General features: G+C 43.5%; 1 protein-coding gene across 1 annotated transcript in view; it reads right to left on the reverse strand.

Moving 5' to 3' along the window:
- HPSE2 (heparanase 2 (inactive)) overlaps positions 1–20,951 on the reverse strand; it is a 709,452-nt gene that overhangs the window by 246,284 nt on the left and 442,217 nt on the right. Inside the window, exon 7 of the mRNA XM_038744163.1 lies at positions 13,959–14,052. Within this exon, the coding sequence (XP_038600091.1) occupies positions 13,959–14,052 (94 nt within the window). The remainder of the gene's footprint in view (positions 1–13,958; positions 14,053–20,951) is intronic.

Raw genomic sequence — 20,951 nt, forward strand, 5'->3', positions numbered from 1 at the left:
TGTCCCGCCGTCGAACCCTGGCCCACGTCATCCCCCTGGCCCGAAATGCCCTCCCTCCACACATCCACCAAGCTAGCTCTCTTCTTCCCTTCAAGACCCTACTGAGAGCTCACCTCCTCCAGGAGGCCTTCCCAGACTGACCCCCCTCCTTCCTCTCCCCCTCATCCCCCTCTCCATCCCCCCTGTCTTACCTCCTTCCCTTCCCCACAGCACCTGCATATATGTAGATATGTTTGTACATATTCATTATTCTATTTATTTATTTATTTATATTACTTGTACATATCTATTCTATTTATTTTATTTTGTTAATATGTTTGGTTTTGTTCTCTGTCTCCCCCTTCTAGACTGTGAGCCCACTGTTGGGTAAGGGACTGTCTCTATATGTTGCCAACATGTACTTCCCAAGCGCTTAGTCCAGTGGTCTGCACACAGTAAGTGCTCAAAAAATACGATTGATTGATTTTGAAGGTGTACACATTTCCCTCCAGTTTATTTTGACGATTGTCATAATTAATGTTCAATATTGTGAATATTAATCTAGACCCATTGCTCAAAGACCTGAAATAAATTAGATTAGACCCTAAGGAAAGCAGATGGAAGACAAAAATTTCAGTAAAAAATGAAAATGGAGCCAGCCACATGGGTGATTCTTGGCACTATTTTAGATTCATATTGCTCATTCAACGCATATAATCAATCTGTTACCAAATCCTGTCGGTTAAGACTTCACAGCAGCACTAAAATCTGCCCTCTCCTCTCCATCTAAACTGCTACCACAGTGATACGAGCACTTATCCTATCCCACCTTGACTAAGGCATCAGCCTCCTTGATGACCTCCCTGCCTCCTGTCTTTTCCCACTTCAGTCTGCTGTCCAGTTTATTTTTCTATGAAACATTCAATCCATGTTACCCTCTAGAATGTAAGCTGGTTGTGGGCAGGGAATGTATCTTTTACATTGTTGGGTTTTACTCTTCCAAGTACTTAGTATGGTGCTCTGCACATGGAAAGTGTACGATAAATGGAGCGAGTCATCTACACTCGCTGCGTCAAATTCCTCTCCTCCAAGACTCTCCTGGACCCCCTCCAATCTGGCTTCCATCTCCTCCACTCTACTGAAACCACTCTCTCAAAGGTCACCAATTACCTTCTTGCCAAATCCAATGGCTCCTACTCTATACTACTCTTCCTTGAACTCTCGGTTGCCTTTGACACTGTTTACCATCCCCTTCTCCTCAAAACGCTACCCAACCCTGGCTTCACTAACTCCATCCTCTCCTGATTCTCCTCTTACCTCTCTGGCCGTTCATTCTCAGCCTCCTTTGTGGCTCCTCCTCCCCTTCACATCCCCTAACTGTAGGGGTTCCTCAGGGGCCAGTTCTTGGTCTATTTCTGTTCTCCATCTATACTCACTCCCTTGGTGAACTCATTCGCTCCCATGCTTCAACTATCATCTCTATGTGGATGATACCCAAATCTAGATCTCCTCCCCTGTTCTCTCTTCCTCCCTCCAGGCTTGTATCTCCTCCTGCCTTCGGGACATCTCTACCTGAATGTCCTCTCGCCACCTATAACTCAACATGTCCAAGACTGAGCTCCTTATTTTCCCTCCCAAAGCCTGTCCTCTCCCTTACTTTTCTGTCACTGTAGATGACACTACCATCCTTCCTGTCTCACAAGCCCACAACCTTGGTGTCATCCTTGACTCTGCTCCACATATTCAATTCACCCCACATCACCAAAGCCTGCCGGTCTCACCTTCACAACATCTCCAAGACCCATCCTTTTCTCTCCATCCAAACTGCTACCTTGTTAGTACAATCACTCATCATATCCCAGCTGGATTACTGCATTAGCATGCTTTCTGATCTCCCAACCTCCTGTCTCTCCCCACTTCAGTCTATACTTCACTCTGCTGCCCAGATTATCTTTCTACAGAAACTCCCTTTACATGTCACACCCCTCCTTAAAAATCTTCAGTGGTTGCAAAACCTCCTCATTATGGGCTTCAAAGCTCTCCATCACCTTGCCCCTCCTACCTCACCTCCTTTCTCTCCTTCTACAGCCCAGCCCGCACCCACCGTTCCTCTGGTGCTAACCTTCTCGCTGTGTCTTGTTCTCACCTGTCCCGCCGTCGACCCCTGGCCCACATCCTACCTCTGGCCTGGAATGCCCTCCCTCTTCACATCTGCCAAACTAGCCCACTTCCCCCCTTCAAAGCCCTACTGAAAGCTCACTTCCTCCAGGAGGTCTTCCCAGACTAAGCTCCCCTTTTCCTCTGCTCCCCCTCCCCTCCCCATCAACCCTACTCTCTCCCTCTGCTCTACCCACCTCCCCGCCCCACAGCACTTGTGTATATAAGCACATATTTACTATTCTATTTATTTTATTAATGATCTACATATATCTACAGTTCTTCTTATTTATATTGATGCTATTGACGCCTGTTTACTTGTTTTGAGTCTCTCTCTGCCCTTCTAGACTGTGAGCCCGTTGTTGGGCAGGGATTTTCTCTATTTGTTGCTGAATTGCACTTTTCAAGTGCTTAGTACAGTGCTCTGCACACAGTAAGCCCTCAATAAATACGATTGAATGAATGAATAAATATGAATGATTGATTACCCCACTAAAGAATTTCCAGTGGTTGCTCGTCCACCTCCTCGTTGAGTAGAAACATCTTCCCACTGGTTTTAAAGCACTCAGTCACCTTGCCTCCTCCTACCTTTCTTCTCTGATTTTACTATAAGCCAGTCCACCTGCTTCATTCATCTAATGCCACCCTAATCATTGTACCTCATCACTGACCTCTCACTCGTATTCTGCCTCTGGCCTAGACCTCCCTCCTTCTTCATATCTGACAGATGATTTCTCTCTCCCTATCCTCAAAGCCTTATTAAAGGCATATCTCCCCCAATCAATTATTCAGTGATGTTTATTGAGTGAGTATAGCACTGTACTAAGCACTTGGGAGAATCCAACAGAGTTGGCAGACGTTTTCCCTGCCCAAAGTGAACTTGCAGGCTAGAAGGGGAGATAGATATTAATACATAAATTGTGTATCTGTACACCAATGCTGTGGGGCTGAGGGTGGCATTAATAAATGGTGCAAATCAAAGTCAGAAAAATATTGTTCCTTTTCTCATATTCCACATGTTAGTTAAACACTGTTCTATTAGAGGATAGTCTTTAATCAGGATGTCTCTGCACCTGAACAGCCAAACCACTGGATATTTGTACCATTTTAGAATATTTTATTATTAAATGGTATTAGAAATGAAATAAATAATCTTGGTATACACACCTCTCAAGTAATTAAGCTGGACTTTCTTCTAAAACTCTGTGGGAGCCCAAGACATATTTAATCAGAGTCAAATAAGTGCAGTTCCCAGTTGACTGTGTGATTCATGTACTGTGGGGGAAATATCTCATTAACTTCATTGAGATATCTATTTTAGTGGAAGTAGCTCAGGATCAGGAATCAGAGGACCTGGGCTCCCATCCTGGCCCTGCCACCTGCCCTCTGTGTGACCCCGGGGCTAAAGAACTTCTCTGTGCTCTAACCATCTGCGAAATGGGGACTAAACATCCACTCACATCTCCACACCAGACTGCAAACCCAGTTTGGGTTGGGGACTGTTCTGATAAATTGTGTCTACCCCAGTACTTAAAACATAGCAAATGTTTAACAAGTGCCGTGACTTTTGATAATTATAGTGGTACCAAAGTCAAGCACAGATATTGGAGGAAATGACTATTTAGGTTAGAATGACTGAGGTGCTCGTTGAAGATTTCTGGTTTCACTTCATTCACGCTGAAGCAAATTGCATTAAGTTTTACTCAGGAAGATGACAATGGTACCCTGACACACTAAAAAATAAAAAGATAAAATCATGTCTTGTATATTAAAAATTACTATTATAGTTTAGCAGTAAATTGTTTTATCCACTACTACCCCACTTATTAAGCACTTAGTATATAATATTTATAGAGGCTTTTCCTGATTAAGCCCACATTTCCTCTTATTTCTTTCTTTCTGCAGCTCCTTGGATTTGCAGCCTTTATTCATCCCTCCCTCAGCCTCATAGCACTTATGTATATATCGGCAATTCATTTATTTATATTAATGCCTGTCTCCCCCTCTAGACTGAAAGCTCCTTGTGGGCAGGGATGTGTCTGCCCACTCTGTTATACTGTACTCTCTCAAATGTTTAGTTCAGTGCTCAGTACATGGTAGCACTCAATAAATATGATTGACTGATTGATTGATGCAGTTTGCTGAAATTTGTAAGGAAAGAGTCCCGTTCAGTCGGATCTGCCAACTGGAGTTTAGAAAGTATGCCTTTAAAGGGAAGCAGCATGGCTCAGTGGAAAGAGCTTGGGCTTTGGAGTCAGAGGTTATGGGTTCAAATCCAAGCTCCACCAGTAGTCAGCTGGGTGATTTTGGGCAAGTCATTTAACTTCTCTGGGCCTCAGTGACCTCATCTGTAAAATGGGGATGAAAACTGTGAGCCCCCCGTGGGACAACCTGATCACCTTGTAACCTCCCCAGCACTTAGAACAGTGCTTTGCACATAGTAAGCACTTAAAAAATGCCATCATTATTATCAAAGTATATCCATTTACCATTTGAAAATGACTCATAAAGCCGTTTTTAAGGTCACGTTATTAAGGTCACTTTATTAAACTCACTGTGAACAGGGAGAGTGTCTGCCAACACTGTTGTATTGTACTCTCCCAAATGCTTAACGTAGTGCTTTGTGCTCAGTAAATACCATTGATCGATTGATTGAGAGTCACCAAAACAACAACCTATAATATATCTGATTAGCCTGAGCTTAATCTTTGCACAAGCCGCCTACAGTTTAGGAACAAGTCAAGTACAGTTTAGGAACGCAGTAGGGCCTAGTGGAAAGAGCATGAGCCTTGGTGCCAGGAGATCAATCAATCAATCAATCGTATTTATTGAGCGCTTACTGTTTGCAGAGCACTGTACTAAGCACTTGGGAAGTACAAGTTGGCAACATATAGAGACGGTCCCTACCCAACAGTGGGCTCACAGTCTAGAAGATCTAGGAGATGTGGATTCTAATCTCAATTCTAATGCACAGCTGTGTATCCTTGGGCATGTTATTTAACCCCTCTAAGCCTCAGTTTCCACCATAAAATGAGGATAAGATGCTCATTCTCCCTATCCTATGCGCACATGGGCCTCTTAAGGGCTAAGGACAACTGTGGCTGATCTGATTAACTCATGTCTTCCCCAGCACATAACATAGTATGTAGTGCATAGTTAGTGCTTAGAACAGTGCTTTGCACATAGTAAGCACTTAATAAATGCCATTATTATTATTAGTGCTTAATAAATACCCAAACAATCTACAGTAATTTTCAGCAGGATCCAGAGAAGCTAAAGAACCAAGAACGATAAAATATGATGGTTAAATGTTCCTTGTTAGCACATTAGCATACAGCAATATAATGGAGGAACAAGAAGCCCTCTCATCTCTCCTGTTTGCAATGTCTGGCTGATACCCTTCCTCCTGTCTAGAGCTCCCTCACACTTCAAACCTGCCAGACTACAGCTGTTCCCATCTTCAAAATCCTTCTGAAACCACTCAATCCACATCATCCACGCTGCAGAGAAGCAGAGTGGCTTAGTGGAAAGAGCCCGGGCTTGGGAGTCTGAGGTCATGGGTTCTAATCCCAACTCTTCCACTGATCAACTGTGTGATTTTGGGCAAGTCACTTAACTTCTCAGTGCCTTAGTTACCTCATCTGTAAAATGGGGATTAAGACTGTGAGCCCTACGTGGGACAACCTGATGACCTTGTACCTACCCCAGCGCTTAGAACAGTTCTTGGCACATAGGAAGCGCTTACCAAATGCCATCGTAATCATCATCTCCCCACTCCTCAAGAACCTCTAGCTGTAGCCCATCCACTGCCACACCAAACAGAAACTCCTTACTGCTGGCCTTAAAGCACTCAATTATTCATTCATTTATTCATTCATATTTACTGAGCGCTTACTGTGTGCAAAACACTGTACTAACCACTTGGGAGAGTACAATACAACAACAGACACATTCCCTGCCCACAACAAGCTCACAGTCAGCTTGCCCTCCTCCTTCCTTACTCTACTGACCTATTACAGCCCAGCCCACACACTTTGGTCCTCTAACTCCAGCTGACCCATTGTGCTCTGATCTTGTTTCTCTCACTTCTGATCCTTTTCCCACATCCTCACTCTGGCTGGAACACCCCTCCACGTCTGTATGCTCCAGATCACCAGTCTCCTACTTTCAAAGTGTTATTAAGTTCACATCGCCTCCAAGATCCTTCCCTGATTAAACCCCCTTTTCCCCAACCCCCTCTCCCTTCTGTATCACCTATGGACTCGGATCTGTATCGTATTGGCATTTGGTATTCACCTTGCCCTCAGCCCCATAACACTTATATATGTATCTATGAATTATTTATTTATATTAATATCTGTCTCCCTCTCTTGACTGTAAGATCACTGCGGGAAGGGAAACTCTCCCAAGCACTTAGCACAGTGCTCCACATACAGTAAGCACTCAATGAATACCACTGATTGATTGATTGATTGAAAGTCTACCTCCTTGGAGAGACTTTCTCCCATTAATCTCTCATCTCTCCTCCCTACAACCCTAAACACCCCTCTCAGCACTGAGGCAGTCTCAACTACTCATAGCACTTCTGTACATTTCAATTTAAACACCTTCTATTTAAACACATACTCATCCACTTATCCATCTTTCTAGTTTCTTTTTCCTCTTAACTCAATGTTATTTTATATGTGTCTCCCCCATTAGATTTTCAACTCCTTGAGGGCAGGAGTTGAGTCTCCTAACTCCACTGTATTCTCCCAAATGCTTAATTTAATTTTCTGCACCCAATAGGAGCTCAATAAATGTTATTCATTGATTGATTTTAACCTAAAAGTCTCAGTGAAACAGCTTTATCTATAACCTATTTAAGATGAATTAGCAATTATTTTATTGGGAAGCAAAACCTGTTCCTCTTTTACACAGTGAGACTCAATCAATCAATGGTACTTACTGAGGGCTTACTTTGTAAAGAGTACTGTACTAAGTGTTTGGGAGAATACAACACAACAGATTTGGTAGGCGTGGTTCCTGCCCTCAAAGAGCTTACAGTCTAGTGGAGGAATTTACAATCTTGTAGGTAAGGTATTTGTCTATCTGGCTATATTCGCAAATCCCTTCAGCCACATAATTTGAGTTGCTCAGAAATGCTTCAGAAGGGATTCCAGACTCCTTGTTCTAGCTGGGGGCTGTGTAAACTGACAGTGAGTAATGTCTGTAGTGGATCTCATAGGGGTAGGCATTTTGCCTGTGGATATCCTAAATTGTCACCTTTCCTAATTAGGGAGGAAGTAATAAAACAAGAATAGGGGACAGGGCCAGCTGGTCTAATTAGTCCTGATAGGCTGCACACTGTCAATGTTATTCCTAAACTGTTCTGGGCATTCTTCCCAAAGGGTCAGGGAATTCCCTGGTGATTTGGGGGGGCTTTTTTTTTTTGGGTTTGCTTTTTTGTTATTTTATGGTATCTGTTATGCACTTACTATGTGCCAAATTCTGTTCTAGGGGCAGGGGTAGGTACAAGTTAACGAGGTTGCACAGAGTCCCTGTCCCACATGGGGATGAAAATCTAAGCTGGATGAAGAACAGAAGAACTGAGGCTCAGAAAAGTTAAGTGAATTGCCCAAGGTCACAGAGCAATCAATTGGAAGAGCCAAGATTAGAATCCAGGTCCTCTGACTCCCGGGCCCCTTCTCTTTCCACAAGGCCACACTGCTTCTTCTGTTTCTTGGAGGGCTCCAAAGGTCAGACACCACCACAGGTTCTGTGGTTTTCCATTCTATTTTCCTGTGTGGGGTTTTGCAGTTTTGGCTAGGAATGAGCACAACCTATTCCTGTTTCTAGAAAGAGTTTCTCCATCTCCCTCCCCATCTCCATCCCAGCAGAAGTTGTCAAGTTGAATGCTTTCCTGGTACAAATTGGAACCAAACAGAGCCTTAATATGTTTATCACCACATAAAGATCGAGCTCTTTATTGTGCACATTCAGAGAAAAATATATATTTAATAAAAGGCAACTATGCCTGTTAGCCTGAGATGCAGTCCTCATATCCATACTATTCAGTGATTCAGATATATGTTGCCAACTTGTACTTCCCAAGCGCTTAGTACAGTGCTCTGCACAAAGTAAGCGCTCAATAAATACGATTGATTGATTGATTGATCTGAGTGATCAAGCATCTAATTAAACCACACTCCTTGCCTCAACCTCTGATTTCAACATTGACTACCTGGACGCAGAAATTCTTCCTACCTATCAATCAATGGTGTTTATTGAGCACTTACTGTATACAGAGCACTTTACTAAATGTTTGGGAGAGTAAAATATAACAGAGTTGGTAGACACATTTCCTGTCCATAAGGAGCTTACATAAGTGCTATGGTGGGTGGCTATCTTTGTCTTTGAAGATTCGGGTACATGGATAAGAATAGCACCTTCCAAAATAAAGAAATTGCACAGTAGCCTGGGGTAGAGGGGTAACTGGTGAATGTGAACTCAAAGGGTCATGAAATGAAGTTCAGGGAACCAAACAGTCACTTGGAAACATTCTGTCAGATTAGGTACTTTTTAAATCACCAAATGATTAATTGAGTGACAATTGAGAGGTGGCATAGTTTAGTGGAAAGAGCACTGGGAAGATCCCAGGAGACCTAAGTTCTAGTCCCAGCTCTCGCTTTCATTCATTCATTCATTCAGTGGTATTTATTGAGCACTTACTGTGTGCAGAGCACTGTACTAAGTGCTTGGGAAGTACAAGTTGGCAACATACAGAGATGGTCCCTACCCAACAGCGGGCTCACAGTCTAGAAGGGGGAGACAGAGAACAAAACAAAACATATTAACAAAATAAAATAAATAGAATAAATATGTACAAATATGTACAAATAAAATAGAGTAATAAATACATACAAACATATATACATATATACAGGTGCTGTAGGGAGGGGAAGGAGCTAAGGCAGGGGGGATGGGGAGGGGGATGAGGGGGAGACATTCTATTTTCCTGCGTGGGGCTCTTGCAGTTTTGGCTAGGAATGAGCAAAACCTATTCCTGTGGCTAGAAAGAGTTTCTCCATCTCCCTCCCCATCTCCATCCCTGCAGAAGTTGTCAAGTAAAGGTAAATCACTTAGTGTAGCCTAGTGGAAAGAGCACGACCCTGGGAGTCAGAAAACCTGGGTTCTAATCCCAGTTCTGCCACATGCCTACTGTGTGTCTAGTCATTCAACTTCTCCCTGCCTCAGTTATCTTATCTGTAAAATGGGGATTAAGACTGCGAGCCACATGTGGGACATGGACTGTGTCCACCCTGATTATCTTCTACCTATCCCAGTGTTTAGCATAGTGCCTGGCACATAGTAAGCACTTAACAAATACCATTAAAAAACATCATCAATCGTATTTATTGAGCGCTTACTGTGTGCAGAGCAAACAAAAATCTATATCTCAGTTTCTTCCTCTACAAGACGGGAATATCATACCTATCCTTCCCACTCCTGGACTATGAGCCCAGGGTAATGATAATAATAATAATAATTACTATTATTATTATTATTATTATTATGGTATTTGTTAAGTGCTTACTATGTGCCAGGCAATGTACTAAGCCCTGGGGTGGACACAGGCAAATTGACTTGGACACAGTCCCTGTTCCATGTGGGCTCACGGTCTTAATCCCTATTTTACAGATGAGGTAACTGAGGCACAGAAAAGTGAAGTGGCTTGCCTAAGGCTACAGAGAAGACAAATGGTGGAGCCAGGATTTTTAATTCATTCAGTCAGTCATATTTATTGAGCGCTTTCTGTGTGCAGAGCACCATACTAAATGCTAGAGAAGCAGCATGGCTCAGTGGAAAGAGCATGGGCTTTGGAGTCAGGGGTCATGGGTTCGAATCCCAGCTCTGCCAATTGCCAGCTGTGTGACTTTGGGCAAGTCACTTCACTTCTCTGTGCCTCAGTTCCCTCATCTGTAAAATGGGGATTAAGACTGTGAGTCCCCCGTGGGACAACCTGATCACCTTGTATCCTCCCCAGCGCTTAGAACAGTGCTTTGCACATAGTAAGCACTTAATAAATGCCATTATTATTATTATTATTATTATTATCATTATAAGGCACAATTCAGCAATAGAGACAATCCCTGCCCACACCAGGCTTACAGTCTAGAGAGGGGGAGACAGATATCAAAACAAGTAAACTGACATTAAATTATAGATATATTTACACATCAAAACAAGGAAACAGACATCAATAAAAATAAATGTAATTAAAGATTTATACATATATTGGGGAGTTGGGAGGAAGAGCAAAGGTAACGAGTTGAGGTGATGAGGAAGGGAGGGGGAGCTGAGGAAAAGGGGGGCTTAGTCTGGGAAAGCCTCTTGGAGGAGTAGTGCCTTCAATAGGTCTATGAAGGGGGGAAGTGTGATTGTTTGGTGGATTTAATAATAATAATAATAATAATGTTGGTATTTGTTAAGTGCTTACTATGTACTGAGCACTGTTCTGAGCACTGGGGTAGATACAAGGCAATCAGGTTATCCCATGTGGGACTCACAGTCTTCATCCCCATTTTACAGGTGAGGGAACTGAGGCACAGAGAAGTTAAGTGACTTGCCCAAGGTCACACTGCTGACAAGTGGTGGAGCTGGGATTAGAACCCAAGATCTCTGGCTCCCCAGCCTGTGCTCTTTCCACTGAGCCACACTGCTTCTCAATTCGAGAAGTACATGAGTAAGCAGATTTGAGGAGGGAGGGTGTCCCAGGACAGAGGTAGGATGTGGGCCAGGGGTTGATGGTGGGACAGGCGAAAAAGAGGCAAAGTGAGAAGGTTAGCAACAGAGGAGCAGAATGTGCAGGCTTCGATGTAGTAGGATAGAAGGGAGGAGAGGTAAGAAGGGGCAAGGTGATGGAGAGCTTTGAAGCCAATAGTGAGGAGTTTTTGTTTGATACGGAGGTTGGAAGACAACTGAAGACTTTTGAGGAGTGGGATGACATGCCCTGAGCGATTCTGTAGAAAGAGAATCTGGGCAGCAGAGTGAAGTATGGACTGAAGTGGGGAGAGGCAGGAGGTTGGCAGGTCAGAAAGGATGCTGATGCAGTAATCCAGTAGGGATAGGATAAGTGATTGTACTAAGGTGGTCGTGGTTTGAATGGAGAGGAAAGGGCGGATCTTGGTGCCATTATGAAGGTGAGATCAGCAGGATTTGGTGACAGATTGGATATGTTGATTGAATGGGAGAGTGGTGTCAAGGATGACACCAAGTTTGCGGGCCTGTGAGGTGGGAAGGATAGTAGTGTCGTCCATGGTAATGGAAAAGTCAGGGAGAGGACAGGGTTTAGGAGGGAAGACAAGGAGCTCAGTCTTGGACATGTTGAGTTTAAGGTGGTGGGAGAACACCCAAGTAGAGATGCCCTGAAGGCAGGAGGAGATGCCAGCCTGGAGGGAGGGAGAAAGAACAGGGAAGAAGATATAGATTTGGGTGTCATCCACGTAGAGATGATAGTTGAAGCGGTGGGAACTAACGAGTTCACCAAGGTAGTGAGTATAGATGGAGAACAGAAGGGGACCAAGAACTGAGCCTTGAGGAACCCCTACTGTAAGGGGATGGGAAGTGGGGGAGGAGCCCGCGAAGGAGACTGAGAATGAACAGACAGAGAGATAAGAGGAGAACCAGGAGAGAATGGAGTCAGTGAAGCCAAGGTTGGATAATGTATCGAGCAGAAGGGGGTGGTCCGTAGTGTCAGAGGTAACAGAGGTCGAGAAGGATTAGGATGGAGTAGGAGCCAAGTGGATTTGGCAAGATGGAGGTCTTTGGTGACCTTTGAGAGGGTGGTTTCAGTGAAGTGATGGGGGCGGAAGGCAGATTGGAGGGAGTCAAAGAGAGAGTTGGAGGAGAGGAATTTGAGGCAGTGAGTGTAGATGACTCACTCAAGGAGTTTGGAAAGGAAGGGTAGGAGGCGGATGGAGTGGTAACTGGAGGAAGCTGTGGGGTCAAGGGTTTTTTTTTTTTAGGATGGGGGAGAAGTGGGCATGTTTGAAGGCAGTAGGGAAGAAGCCATTGGAACAATAGCGGTTGAAGACAGTACATGGCTTAGTGGAAAGAGCACTGGCTTGGGAGTCAGAGGATGTGGGATCTAATCCCGACTCTGCCACTTGTCTGCTGTGTGACCTTGGGGAAGTGACTTAACTTCTCTGTGCCTCATCTACCTCACCTGTAAAATGGGAATTAAAAGTGTGAGCCCCACGTGTGACAACCTGATGACCCTGTATCTATCTCAGCACTTGGAACAGTGCTTGGCACATAGTAAGTGCTTAACAGGTACCATAATTATTTTTCTAGACTGCAAGCCTGGTGTGGGCAGGGATTGTCTCTACTGCTGAATTGTACTTTCCAAGTGCTTAATACAGTGCTCTGCACACAGTAAGTGCTCAATAAATATGATTGAATGAATGAATGAATAGTTAAGGAGGGAAGGAGGGAAGGGGTGAGAGTTTTATAAGGTGTGAAGGAATAGGATCCAATGCAGGGGATGGCACTTGAGAGGAGGCAGGAGATCTCCTCTGAAGATAATGCTGGGAAGGATGGGAAAGTTGAAAAGGGGGCCAGGAGGAGGGAGGATGGAGGAGGAGGAGGGATGATTTTGGGGAGCTCAGACCAGATGGTATTAATTTTCCTAAGCAGTAGATGGCCAATTCAATGAGGGTGAGGGATGGGGGGCCTGAGGAGAGAATTTAATGTCTGGAACAACTGACGAGGGTGATGAGCATGGGTGTCAATTAAGGAAGAGCCATCTATGGCTTGGTTATTTAACTGTATGTAGATGCTTAGGATGGAAGAGCAGAGGTAGAGAGACACACCTAATCAACGGCTCTGCTCTCTGCACTTCTTCTCTCTCTCCAGTCACCATTATTACCTATAATCTGATTTTCACAGCCTGCATCACCTTTCCACATATCTGTCCTTTTTTCTCCCTTTTTTATTCTGTCCATCAATCAATCAATCATCATCATCGTGTGGCATTTATTGAGCGCTTCCTATGTGCAAAGTGTTGTACTAAATTCTTTGGAGAGTAGAGTTGGTAGGTACACTTCCTGCCCAAAAGGACCTTACCTTCTAGAGGGGGAGACAGACATTCAAATGAATTCCAGATATGTACAAAAATTACATATAGTATGACATAACTATGGGGACACTTTCCCGTTCCAGTGTTGTCATTTGATTTTTAGATAACCAGGAATCAAAATGAATTTATAAACTCTACTCTTGTGTAATTCTCCATAGGATCCACTACAGCATAGGGCTCAACTCACAGTGGGCATTCAAAATTTACTGTTGGCTAAATTAATATACATAGCTTTCATTCATTCAATCAAATTTATTGAGCACCTAGTGTGTGCAGCCCACTATACTAAGCACTTGGGAAGTACAATTCAGCAACAAAGAGAGACAATCCCTGCCCACAATGAGCTTCTAGGCCATGTTTCCCATCCTAGGGTTGATTGACTGATCCATTTAGTTATTGATTAATTAATTCAATCATTAGTTCAAGAACTCATTAAGTATATGACATTTTGCTATGTGCTGAGAAGAATAGCAAACCAAAAGAGAGTCAACATGAAAGAAAAGTGTTTAACACAACACCCTCCCAAAAGTCCAAATAACAAGACCCTTAGGCTGTGGGGACTGAGTTGAAATATAGACGCCACTCCCTATATCAATTCTCCTGCCAATGTCTGGCTTTTATGACATCTGAGAGTCACATTTTTCTCTTTCCTTTGCCCCTTTTCAGACCCAGTTCTCTTCTTTCCACATCACTTCTTACTTACTTTCTGGATTTTCCGAATCTGGTCGGAGAGTGTATCTAAGAGTCGTGTTTTTAGGAAGTCCATCACCTTGACCACCCGGCCGTCAATGTAGTAGCTGAAATGAAGATAATAGGAGAGTCAGAAGACATCTAAAGCCAAGGGCCACAGAGACTGATTTCCTAGGCATTGTCAACCCTGTTGGCAATGAAAATTTGATCCGTGTACCTCTCTTATGCCAAGGGAAAATTCAGCTCCTGGATCCTTCCAAACAAGCCTGTTTTCCCAACTGCCACCCATACTATGGCTCAGGGTGTGGATTTTCAACCTGTATTTTATAAATTGTAGCAGTTCCAAGACAGAAAGTTGGGGCTGGGGAGGGTGGAGGTGGCAAGAGAAAGTGGGGGAGGGAAAATGAGATGGGTGGGTGATCAAAAAGCTGATCCAAAGATACTTTATTTTTTTAGCCAACAAATCTTTGGTGAATGAATCTCAAAGTGAAAAAGCGTGGGGATAGTAATACTTTCACTTCAGCTGAGGCATGTTTAAGAACTTAGGTGAGGGCACAGTGTTCCCAGGAATTGTAAAACATTTGAAAATAGTGTCTTACTTCTTCAAAGGCTGAAAAACTGGCAGTAAGTCAGGCCAGTTTTATTTCATGGCCCTCACTCCAAAGCAGAATTCATTTGTGCATACTTAAGGTCTCTCAAAAATCATCAATGCCTCCTCTGAGGGTGGTCAGATAAACCAGACCAGCTTTGGATATAGATTCAAAAGCATCATATTCCTCACAAACATTTCATAACAATAACAGCGAGTGGCCAGGGGCAAGGAGAGAACAGTTATAGTGCTAGGGTTTCAGTTTTAACATTTTGATTACTATTCTCCCTCATCCTCTGCTCAATTTCTTTAAGGACCTGGGCTTGTGATATTTCAGCTGAATTAGTAGCAGTGATAGTAATGATATTTATTGAATACCCACTTGGTGCAGTGTACTATAGTAGGGGCTTGGGAAATACTGAATAAAAAGTGACATATTCTCTGCCAACAAGGAGTTTATACTCTTATTGAGGAGATGAACATAAAAATATTCACAGAGTTGTCAAAATAAATACTTGAGAATACATATATTTAAGAATGCTGAGGATGGGTAAAAATAGATTCATAAGCCCTTAAGATATCTGATGGAACTAAATGATTCTGGATACAGAGAGATTAGAGGGGGGGAAGGCTAGTTGGAGAAGGTGGGAATTTTGGGAGGGATTTGAACGTGGGAAGAGCTGTGCTTTGTCTAACGTGGGGAGGGAAGGAATTCCAAGCTGGGAGACAGAGTGAAGGAGGGGACAATGGGAGGAGAGTCAAGACTGAGGAACAATTAGAAGATTGGCTTGGGAAGAGGAATACAATGGGCTGGGAAATAGCAGATGAAGAGAGCAGACAGGTAAGGAGGAGACAGACAGTGGAGAGCCTCATGAACAATTATGAAGAGTTGTTGTTCGATGCAGAGAGACACAGAAAGTCAGTGTACATTTTGAAAAGAAGAGAGATGTGGGCTGATGGATGTTTGAGGATGATGGTCCATGCAGCACTGTGCAGTATAGATTGGCGAGGTGGAAAGCTGGGATCCAGCAAGGAGGCCGATGCAATAATCTAACTGTAGTAAGATCACAGCTGGGTTTTTATGGTACTTCGTTAAGTGCTTACTATGTTCCAGGCCCTGTACTAAGCACTGGAGTAGATACAAGAAAATCAAGTTGGATAAAGTCTCTGTCTCGCTTGGAGCTCAGAGTTTCAGGGTGGTGGCTATTTAGGGGGAGGAGGAGGAGTGAAACAAGAAAGTTGAATGATAGGAAAAAGTTGAATATGGTCCCTAGAGTTTCAGTTTTCTGGGGCAAGAAGGAAGGTCCCTTTATCGATAGAGATGGAAAAGTATGGGGAAGAATGGGTTTATGGGGAAAGATGAGGAGCTCTGTTTTGGACCTGTTGAGTCTGACATTCCAGCAGGATACTGAAGTAGAGATGTCCTGGAGGAAGGCAGAGATGTGGGATTGCAGGTCAGAAGAGAAGTGAGGGATAGAGAGGTAAATTTGGGAATCACAGAGGTGGTAGCTGAAGCCCTATTAGTAATAATATTAATTATGATATTTGTTAAGCACTTACTATGTTCCAGGCACTGAACTAAGCACTGGGGTGGATTCAAGCCAATCAGGTTGGACAAAGTCCCTGCCCCATGTGGGACTCAGAGTCTCAATCTCTATTTTACAGATGCAATAATTTGGCACAGAGAAGTAAAGTGACTTGCCCAAGATCACACAGAGCCAGAATTAGAACCCATGACCTTCTGACTCCCAAGTCCGTGCTCTATCCATTATACCATGCTGCTTCTCAGTTGTGCTCTCCAAAAAAGTGGGTGTAGACTAAAAATTGCTGAGGACTCATGACAGAGTCTGGTGGGGGCAGGGAGAGGGATGCCTACAAAATGAGGAGGGGGGCAAAGAGGAGCCAGAGAAACTGACAAATCAAGATACTTAAAATCATTCATTGCTGTTTGTTTAGTACTTCTGTGCCCCCTTGACATCTTTGATCTTTTAGACTATAAACGCATTATGGGCAGAGAACTTTTCTGCTAATTTTGTTGTATTGTACTCTTCCAAGCACTTAGTACAGTGCTCTGCATGCAGTAAGCACTCAATAAGTACTACCGATTTATTGATGTACTACCAATTTATTGATTGATTGAGATGTCACCTAGGCCCAAGTCTTATCTATTATCCTGTCCTACAAAGACAGTAAGTCATCCAACAGAGACCAGTTCAATTTGTGGAGTACAGCTGAGTGCTATGCACCCTGGGGATGCTCACTAAATACTTGTTGCCTAATAATAATAATAATAATAATAATAATAATAGTAATGATGATGACGATGGTATTTGTTAGGCCCTGTACTGAATGAACATTGGGTAGGTACAAGGTAATCAGGTTAGATACATTCTTGTCCCACAAGGGGTTCACCGTCTAAGTATGAGGGAGAACAGATACTAAATCTCCACTTTACAGATGAGGAAACTGAGGCACAGAGAAGTTAAGTGATTTACCAAAGATTGCACAGCAGCTTAATTTGTGGCTTTCTTCATTCAAGATACATGAGAAGCAGCGTGGCTCAGTGGAAAGACCACGGGCTTTGGAGTCAGAGGTCATGGGTTCAAATCCCAGCTCTGCCAGCTGTGTGACTTTGGGCAAGTCACTTAATTTCTCTGTGCCTCAGTTACCTCCTCTGTAAAATAGGGATTAAGACTGTGAGCCCCCCATGCGACAACCTGATCACCTTATAACCTCCCCAGTGCTTAGAACAGTGCTTTGCACATAGTAAGCGCTTAGAAAATACCATTATTATTATTATTATAAGACCAGAAGTCAGAGACCTGGGTTCTAGTTCCAGCTCTGCCACGGGCCTGCTGTGTGACCTTGGGCAAGTCATTTAACTCTCTGGGCTTCAATTTCTGCATCTGTAAAATGGGGAAAGATAGGCCACGAGCTTCATCTGGGACAGGGTTTGAGTCAGAACTGATAACTTTGTACCTACCCTTAGTGCAGAGTAAATGCTTACTCTGATACACTACAATCATCATTACTATCATCATTATTATGATGACAATAATAGTCCCAAAGAAATTTGGCAGTTAAGCGGTTAGGTTTCTGCTCTCCATTCCCAGAACCGCCTTCCGACATTTGGCCACTCCGGCCCAGAGAGCAATTTGCCGCCTCCCTCCCTTGACTCTTTCCATAGATCATACGCCAGCTCACTCAGTGCTTAGTTCAGCGAACTGCATGCAGTAAATAGTCAATAAATACCACTGATTGAGTCATTGTTTGAATCCCCAAACTAGGAGGAATTCTCCAGAGGGAACCCAGATGCTTCTCCCCTTGTTCAAGAGGTTTTGCATTTTCCTCCCAGGGTCCTGTTCTCACAAGTGGCTTCTTCCAACACAGGCTGGGTGCTTTCAGATTTTTAAGCGCTGTCATTCTGGGTGTCCCACTCTGATGTGGCTCTGTGTGATTTTTACTTACCTTTGTTCTGAAGCCAATCAGTCAGTCAATCATTCAATTTTATTTATTGAGTGCTTACTGTGTGCAGAACATTGTACTAAGTGCTTGGGCGAGTACAATAGAACAATGTAACAGACATATTCCCTGTCCACAACAAGATTACCATTTAGAGGGGGAAACAGACATTATCATAAATAAATAAAATTGTAGACATGTACGTAAGTGCTGTCGGGCTGGGAGCGGGGAAAAATAAAGGGAGAAAGTCAGGGTGACGCAGAAGGAAGTTGAAGAAAAGGAAAAGAGGGCTTATTCAGGGAAGACCTCTTGAAGGGGATGTGCCTTCAATAGGGATTTGAAGGGGGAAAGAGTAATTGTCTGTCATACATGAGGAGGGAGGGAAGCCAGCCTTAGACCTGCGCTCCACAGGTATGGTGTGCAATCTCATTGTATCTACTTCAGATCTCAGAACAGTAAGCACAGAGTACATGCACAGAGTACAAAGCACGGGCTTTGGAGTCAGAGGTCATGGGTTCAAATCCCGCCTCCACCAACTGTCAGCTGTGTGATTTTGGTCAAGTCGCTTAACTTCTCTGTGCCTCAGTTACCTCATCTGTAAAATGGGGATTAAGACTGTGAGCCCCCCGTGGGACAACCTGATCAACTTTTAACCTTCCCAGCACTTAGACCAGTGATTTGCACATAGAAAGCGCTTAATAAATGCCATCATCATCATTATTATTATTAAATAGCCATACACCATAAACTAACACCTACGTGAGGCTAACATATCACATCAGTTTGACCAACAACAAAAGCTTTATTTAGGGGGATTTTTACACAACTTAATTTTTATTACTCTATTAGAGCCCAGGTCTGCACAAAACAAAGCCTGCTCTTATGTGCTTACTAAGAGGTGAGAAAATAAATTTGTAATTAGTTTGCCCTTGTCCCTAAAAGGAACAACAAAATTGCTTCTGAAAAGAGCTTGCCCAAACTAGCTGGTTTCACTGTTGAAATTCTAGAAAATTCACCAGGCTACTTGGCTAGTTGAGGTGGAATACAAAGTTTCAATTTTCTACTTTGAAATTTATTTCCTGGAAGCTCAGCACCGAGTTAATATTGGATGTGGAATAATGACTTAAGCCTAGCCCAGAGTCAGATCCATGGAGCCATCCAATTAATAGCTACTAATGATGATGATGATGATAAGTCAAAGATGATAGTGATGATGATGATGAAGTTGACAATGGGGACAGGACGTCCTGTACAGTTATCTTTGCATCTTTCTGCCTCTTTCCTCATCAGAGGCAGGGGGAAGGTGATCCTTAGCTGCCTCCAAAGGATCCCCCAAAGGCCAATAATTTACTAAGAATTATGGTGATGAAAATGAAGATGAAAAATCAGTTATAAAGTGAGGAATCTTTCTGAGGCAGCTCTCATTTTGTAGAATTAGGAGCCTAGCACTGGGCAGGAGACTCTCAATGAAACTCACAGTCTATCAGGTTTCCTTCTGCAGTACACTGTCCCTTTTCTGGCTCCAAGAGAGGAGGTACCTGAAGCAAAAGTGCTGGATGGCAGTGGAAGATGGTAGTGCATACAGAGTGAAAGAAACCATCTACATCTACAGTGCTCTGCACACAATAAGCGCTCAATAAATACGACTGATTGACTGATCTACATTATACCTCGTCTGTGATGGCTCTTCCCTTCAACCACTCACTTGAACTCGGGTGATCAATCCTTTTCTGCCCATCATGGGCTCAGTATCTTTACCTGGAAACCTACCAAATCTCTGGATCTACAGGAGACCAAGAGCGCTGGTGTGATCGCACATTGCCGATCCTTTACATCCCACCGATTCCAGTCTAGCCTTATGCAGTCCCAGTGGGGAAGATGGGCAATGCCCTCACCCCGATTTAATAACCCCCTGAACCCCATTGCGAGATCTTTCACAATTAGTCACGTGTGCCCATTAGCTCTTAAAAATTTTAATGAGAAGGGTTTGTTGGCTCCCAGGCAGCTGGTTTTGTTTACGCTGCCCTTTATTTTAAAAGGGAAAACCTTTGCCCCTTATTATCTGACCCCTTCTTTTATTTCAGGTAATTGCATTAGAGCCGACTTCCCTACGCTCAGGAATTTCCGGATCTACTTTGTCGCCTGCTGCTCTGGAGGGAGGGGGATAGTCTGCTAAGAATTATAACACCCGTCTGCTGGAGGAAAGCAGGTATTTCATAAAACTGGGGCCTATTCCACCAAAGGGGAAAAAGCCTAAATGGGCTCCAAATTACAACTACTACGTTGCTAGACTCATAAAATCCCTTCTGACACCTCCGATCCAGGCTCAGTACAGGAGCGAAGAAAGATCATAAAGATTTACAGACAGATGCCCCCACTTCCTCTGGTGCCTGCAACCTAGGCCCATGTGGAATGACTGACATTCATTTGCCCTCCCATTTGGTTCTCTTTGCCATGGCTTTCCTTCCCTCCTCTATGGTCTGGGTTACAGGACGTTCTCCTCCTGTGACCTGAACTTGACGTCAAAAGGAAGTTTGCTGTGGTGTGAAAAGGAAAGCGATCGGCTTAGAGAAAGCATTCAACCATGCTGCCTCACATTTCTATTAGGCAGATCGCAGTGTGGAAGATAATATCGGCTCCAGGAAGCAGATGGAATAATTATTCCTATGAGAAAAGGCTTGAGGAATTGGATTTGCTTAACCTAGAGAGAGAAGGCTAACCTGCCTTTCAGCTCATGAAGGCTTTTATGGAAGCAACTCCGACCCAAGGATGGAACAAGAAGAAATGCTTAATTGAATGCTTAAATTAAAGCAGGAAAGAATTCAATAGGACGCAAGGAAGAACTTCTTATTTTATCAAAGTAGTCACTGAAATAATCTCCCAAGTGGCAGTGCAGAGTTTCTATCCATGGAGATCTCTTAGTAAAGAACTGGCCACCAGCAGTTCTCGATGATC

The sequence above is a fragment of the Tachyglossus aculeatus genome, chromosome 3 (assembly GCF_015852505.1).
Source record: "Tachyglossus aculeatus isolate mTacAcu1 chromosome 3, mTacAcu1.pri, whole genome shotgun sequence".
Taxonomy (NCBI): Eukaryota; Metazoa; Chordata; class Mammalia; order Monotremata; family Tachyglossidae; genus Tachyglossus; species Tachyglossus aculeatus.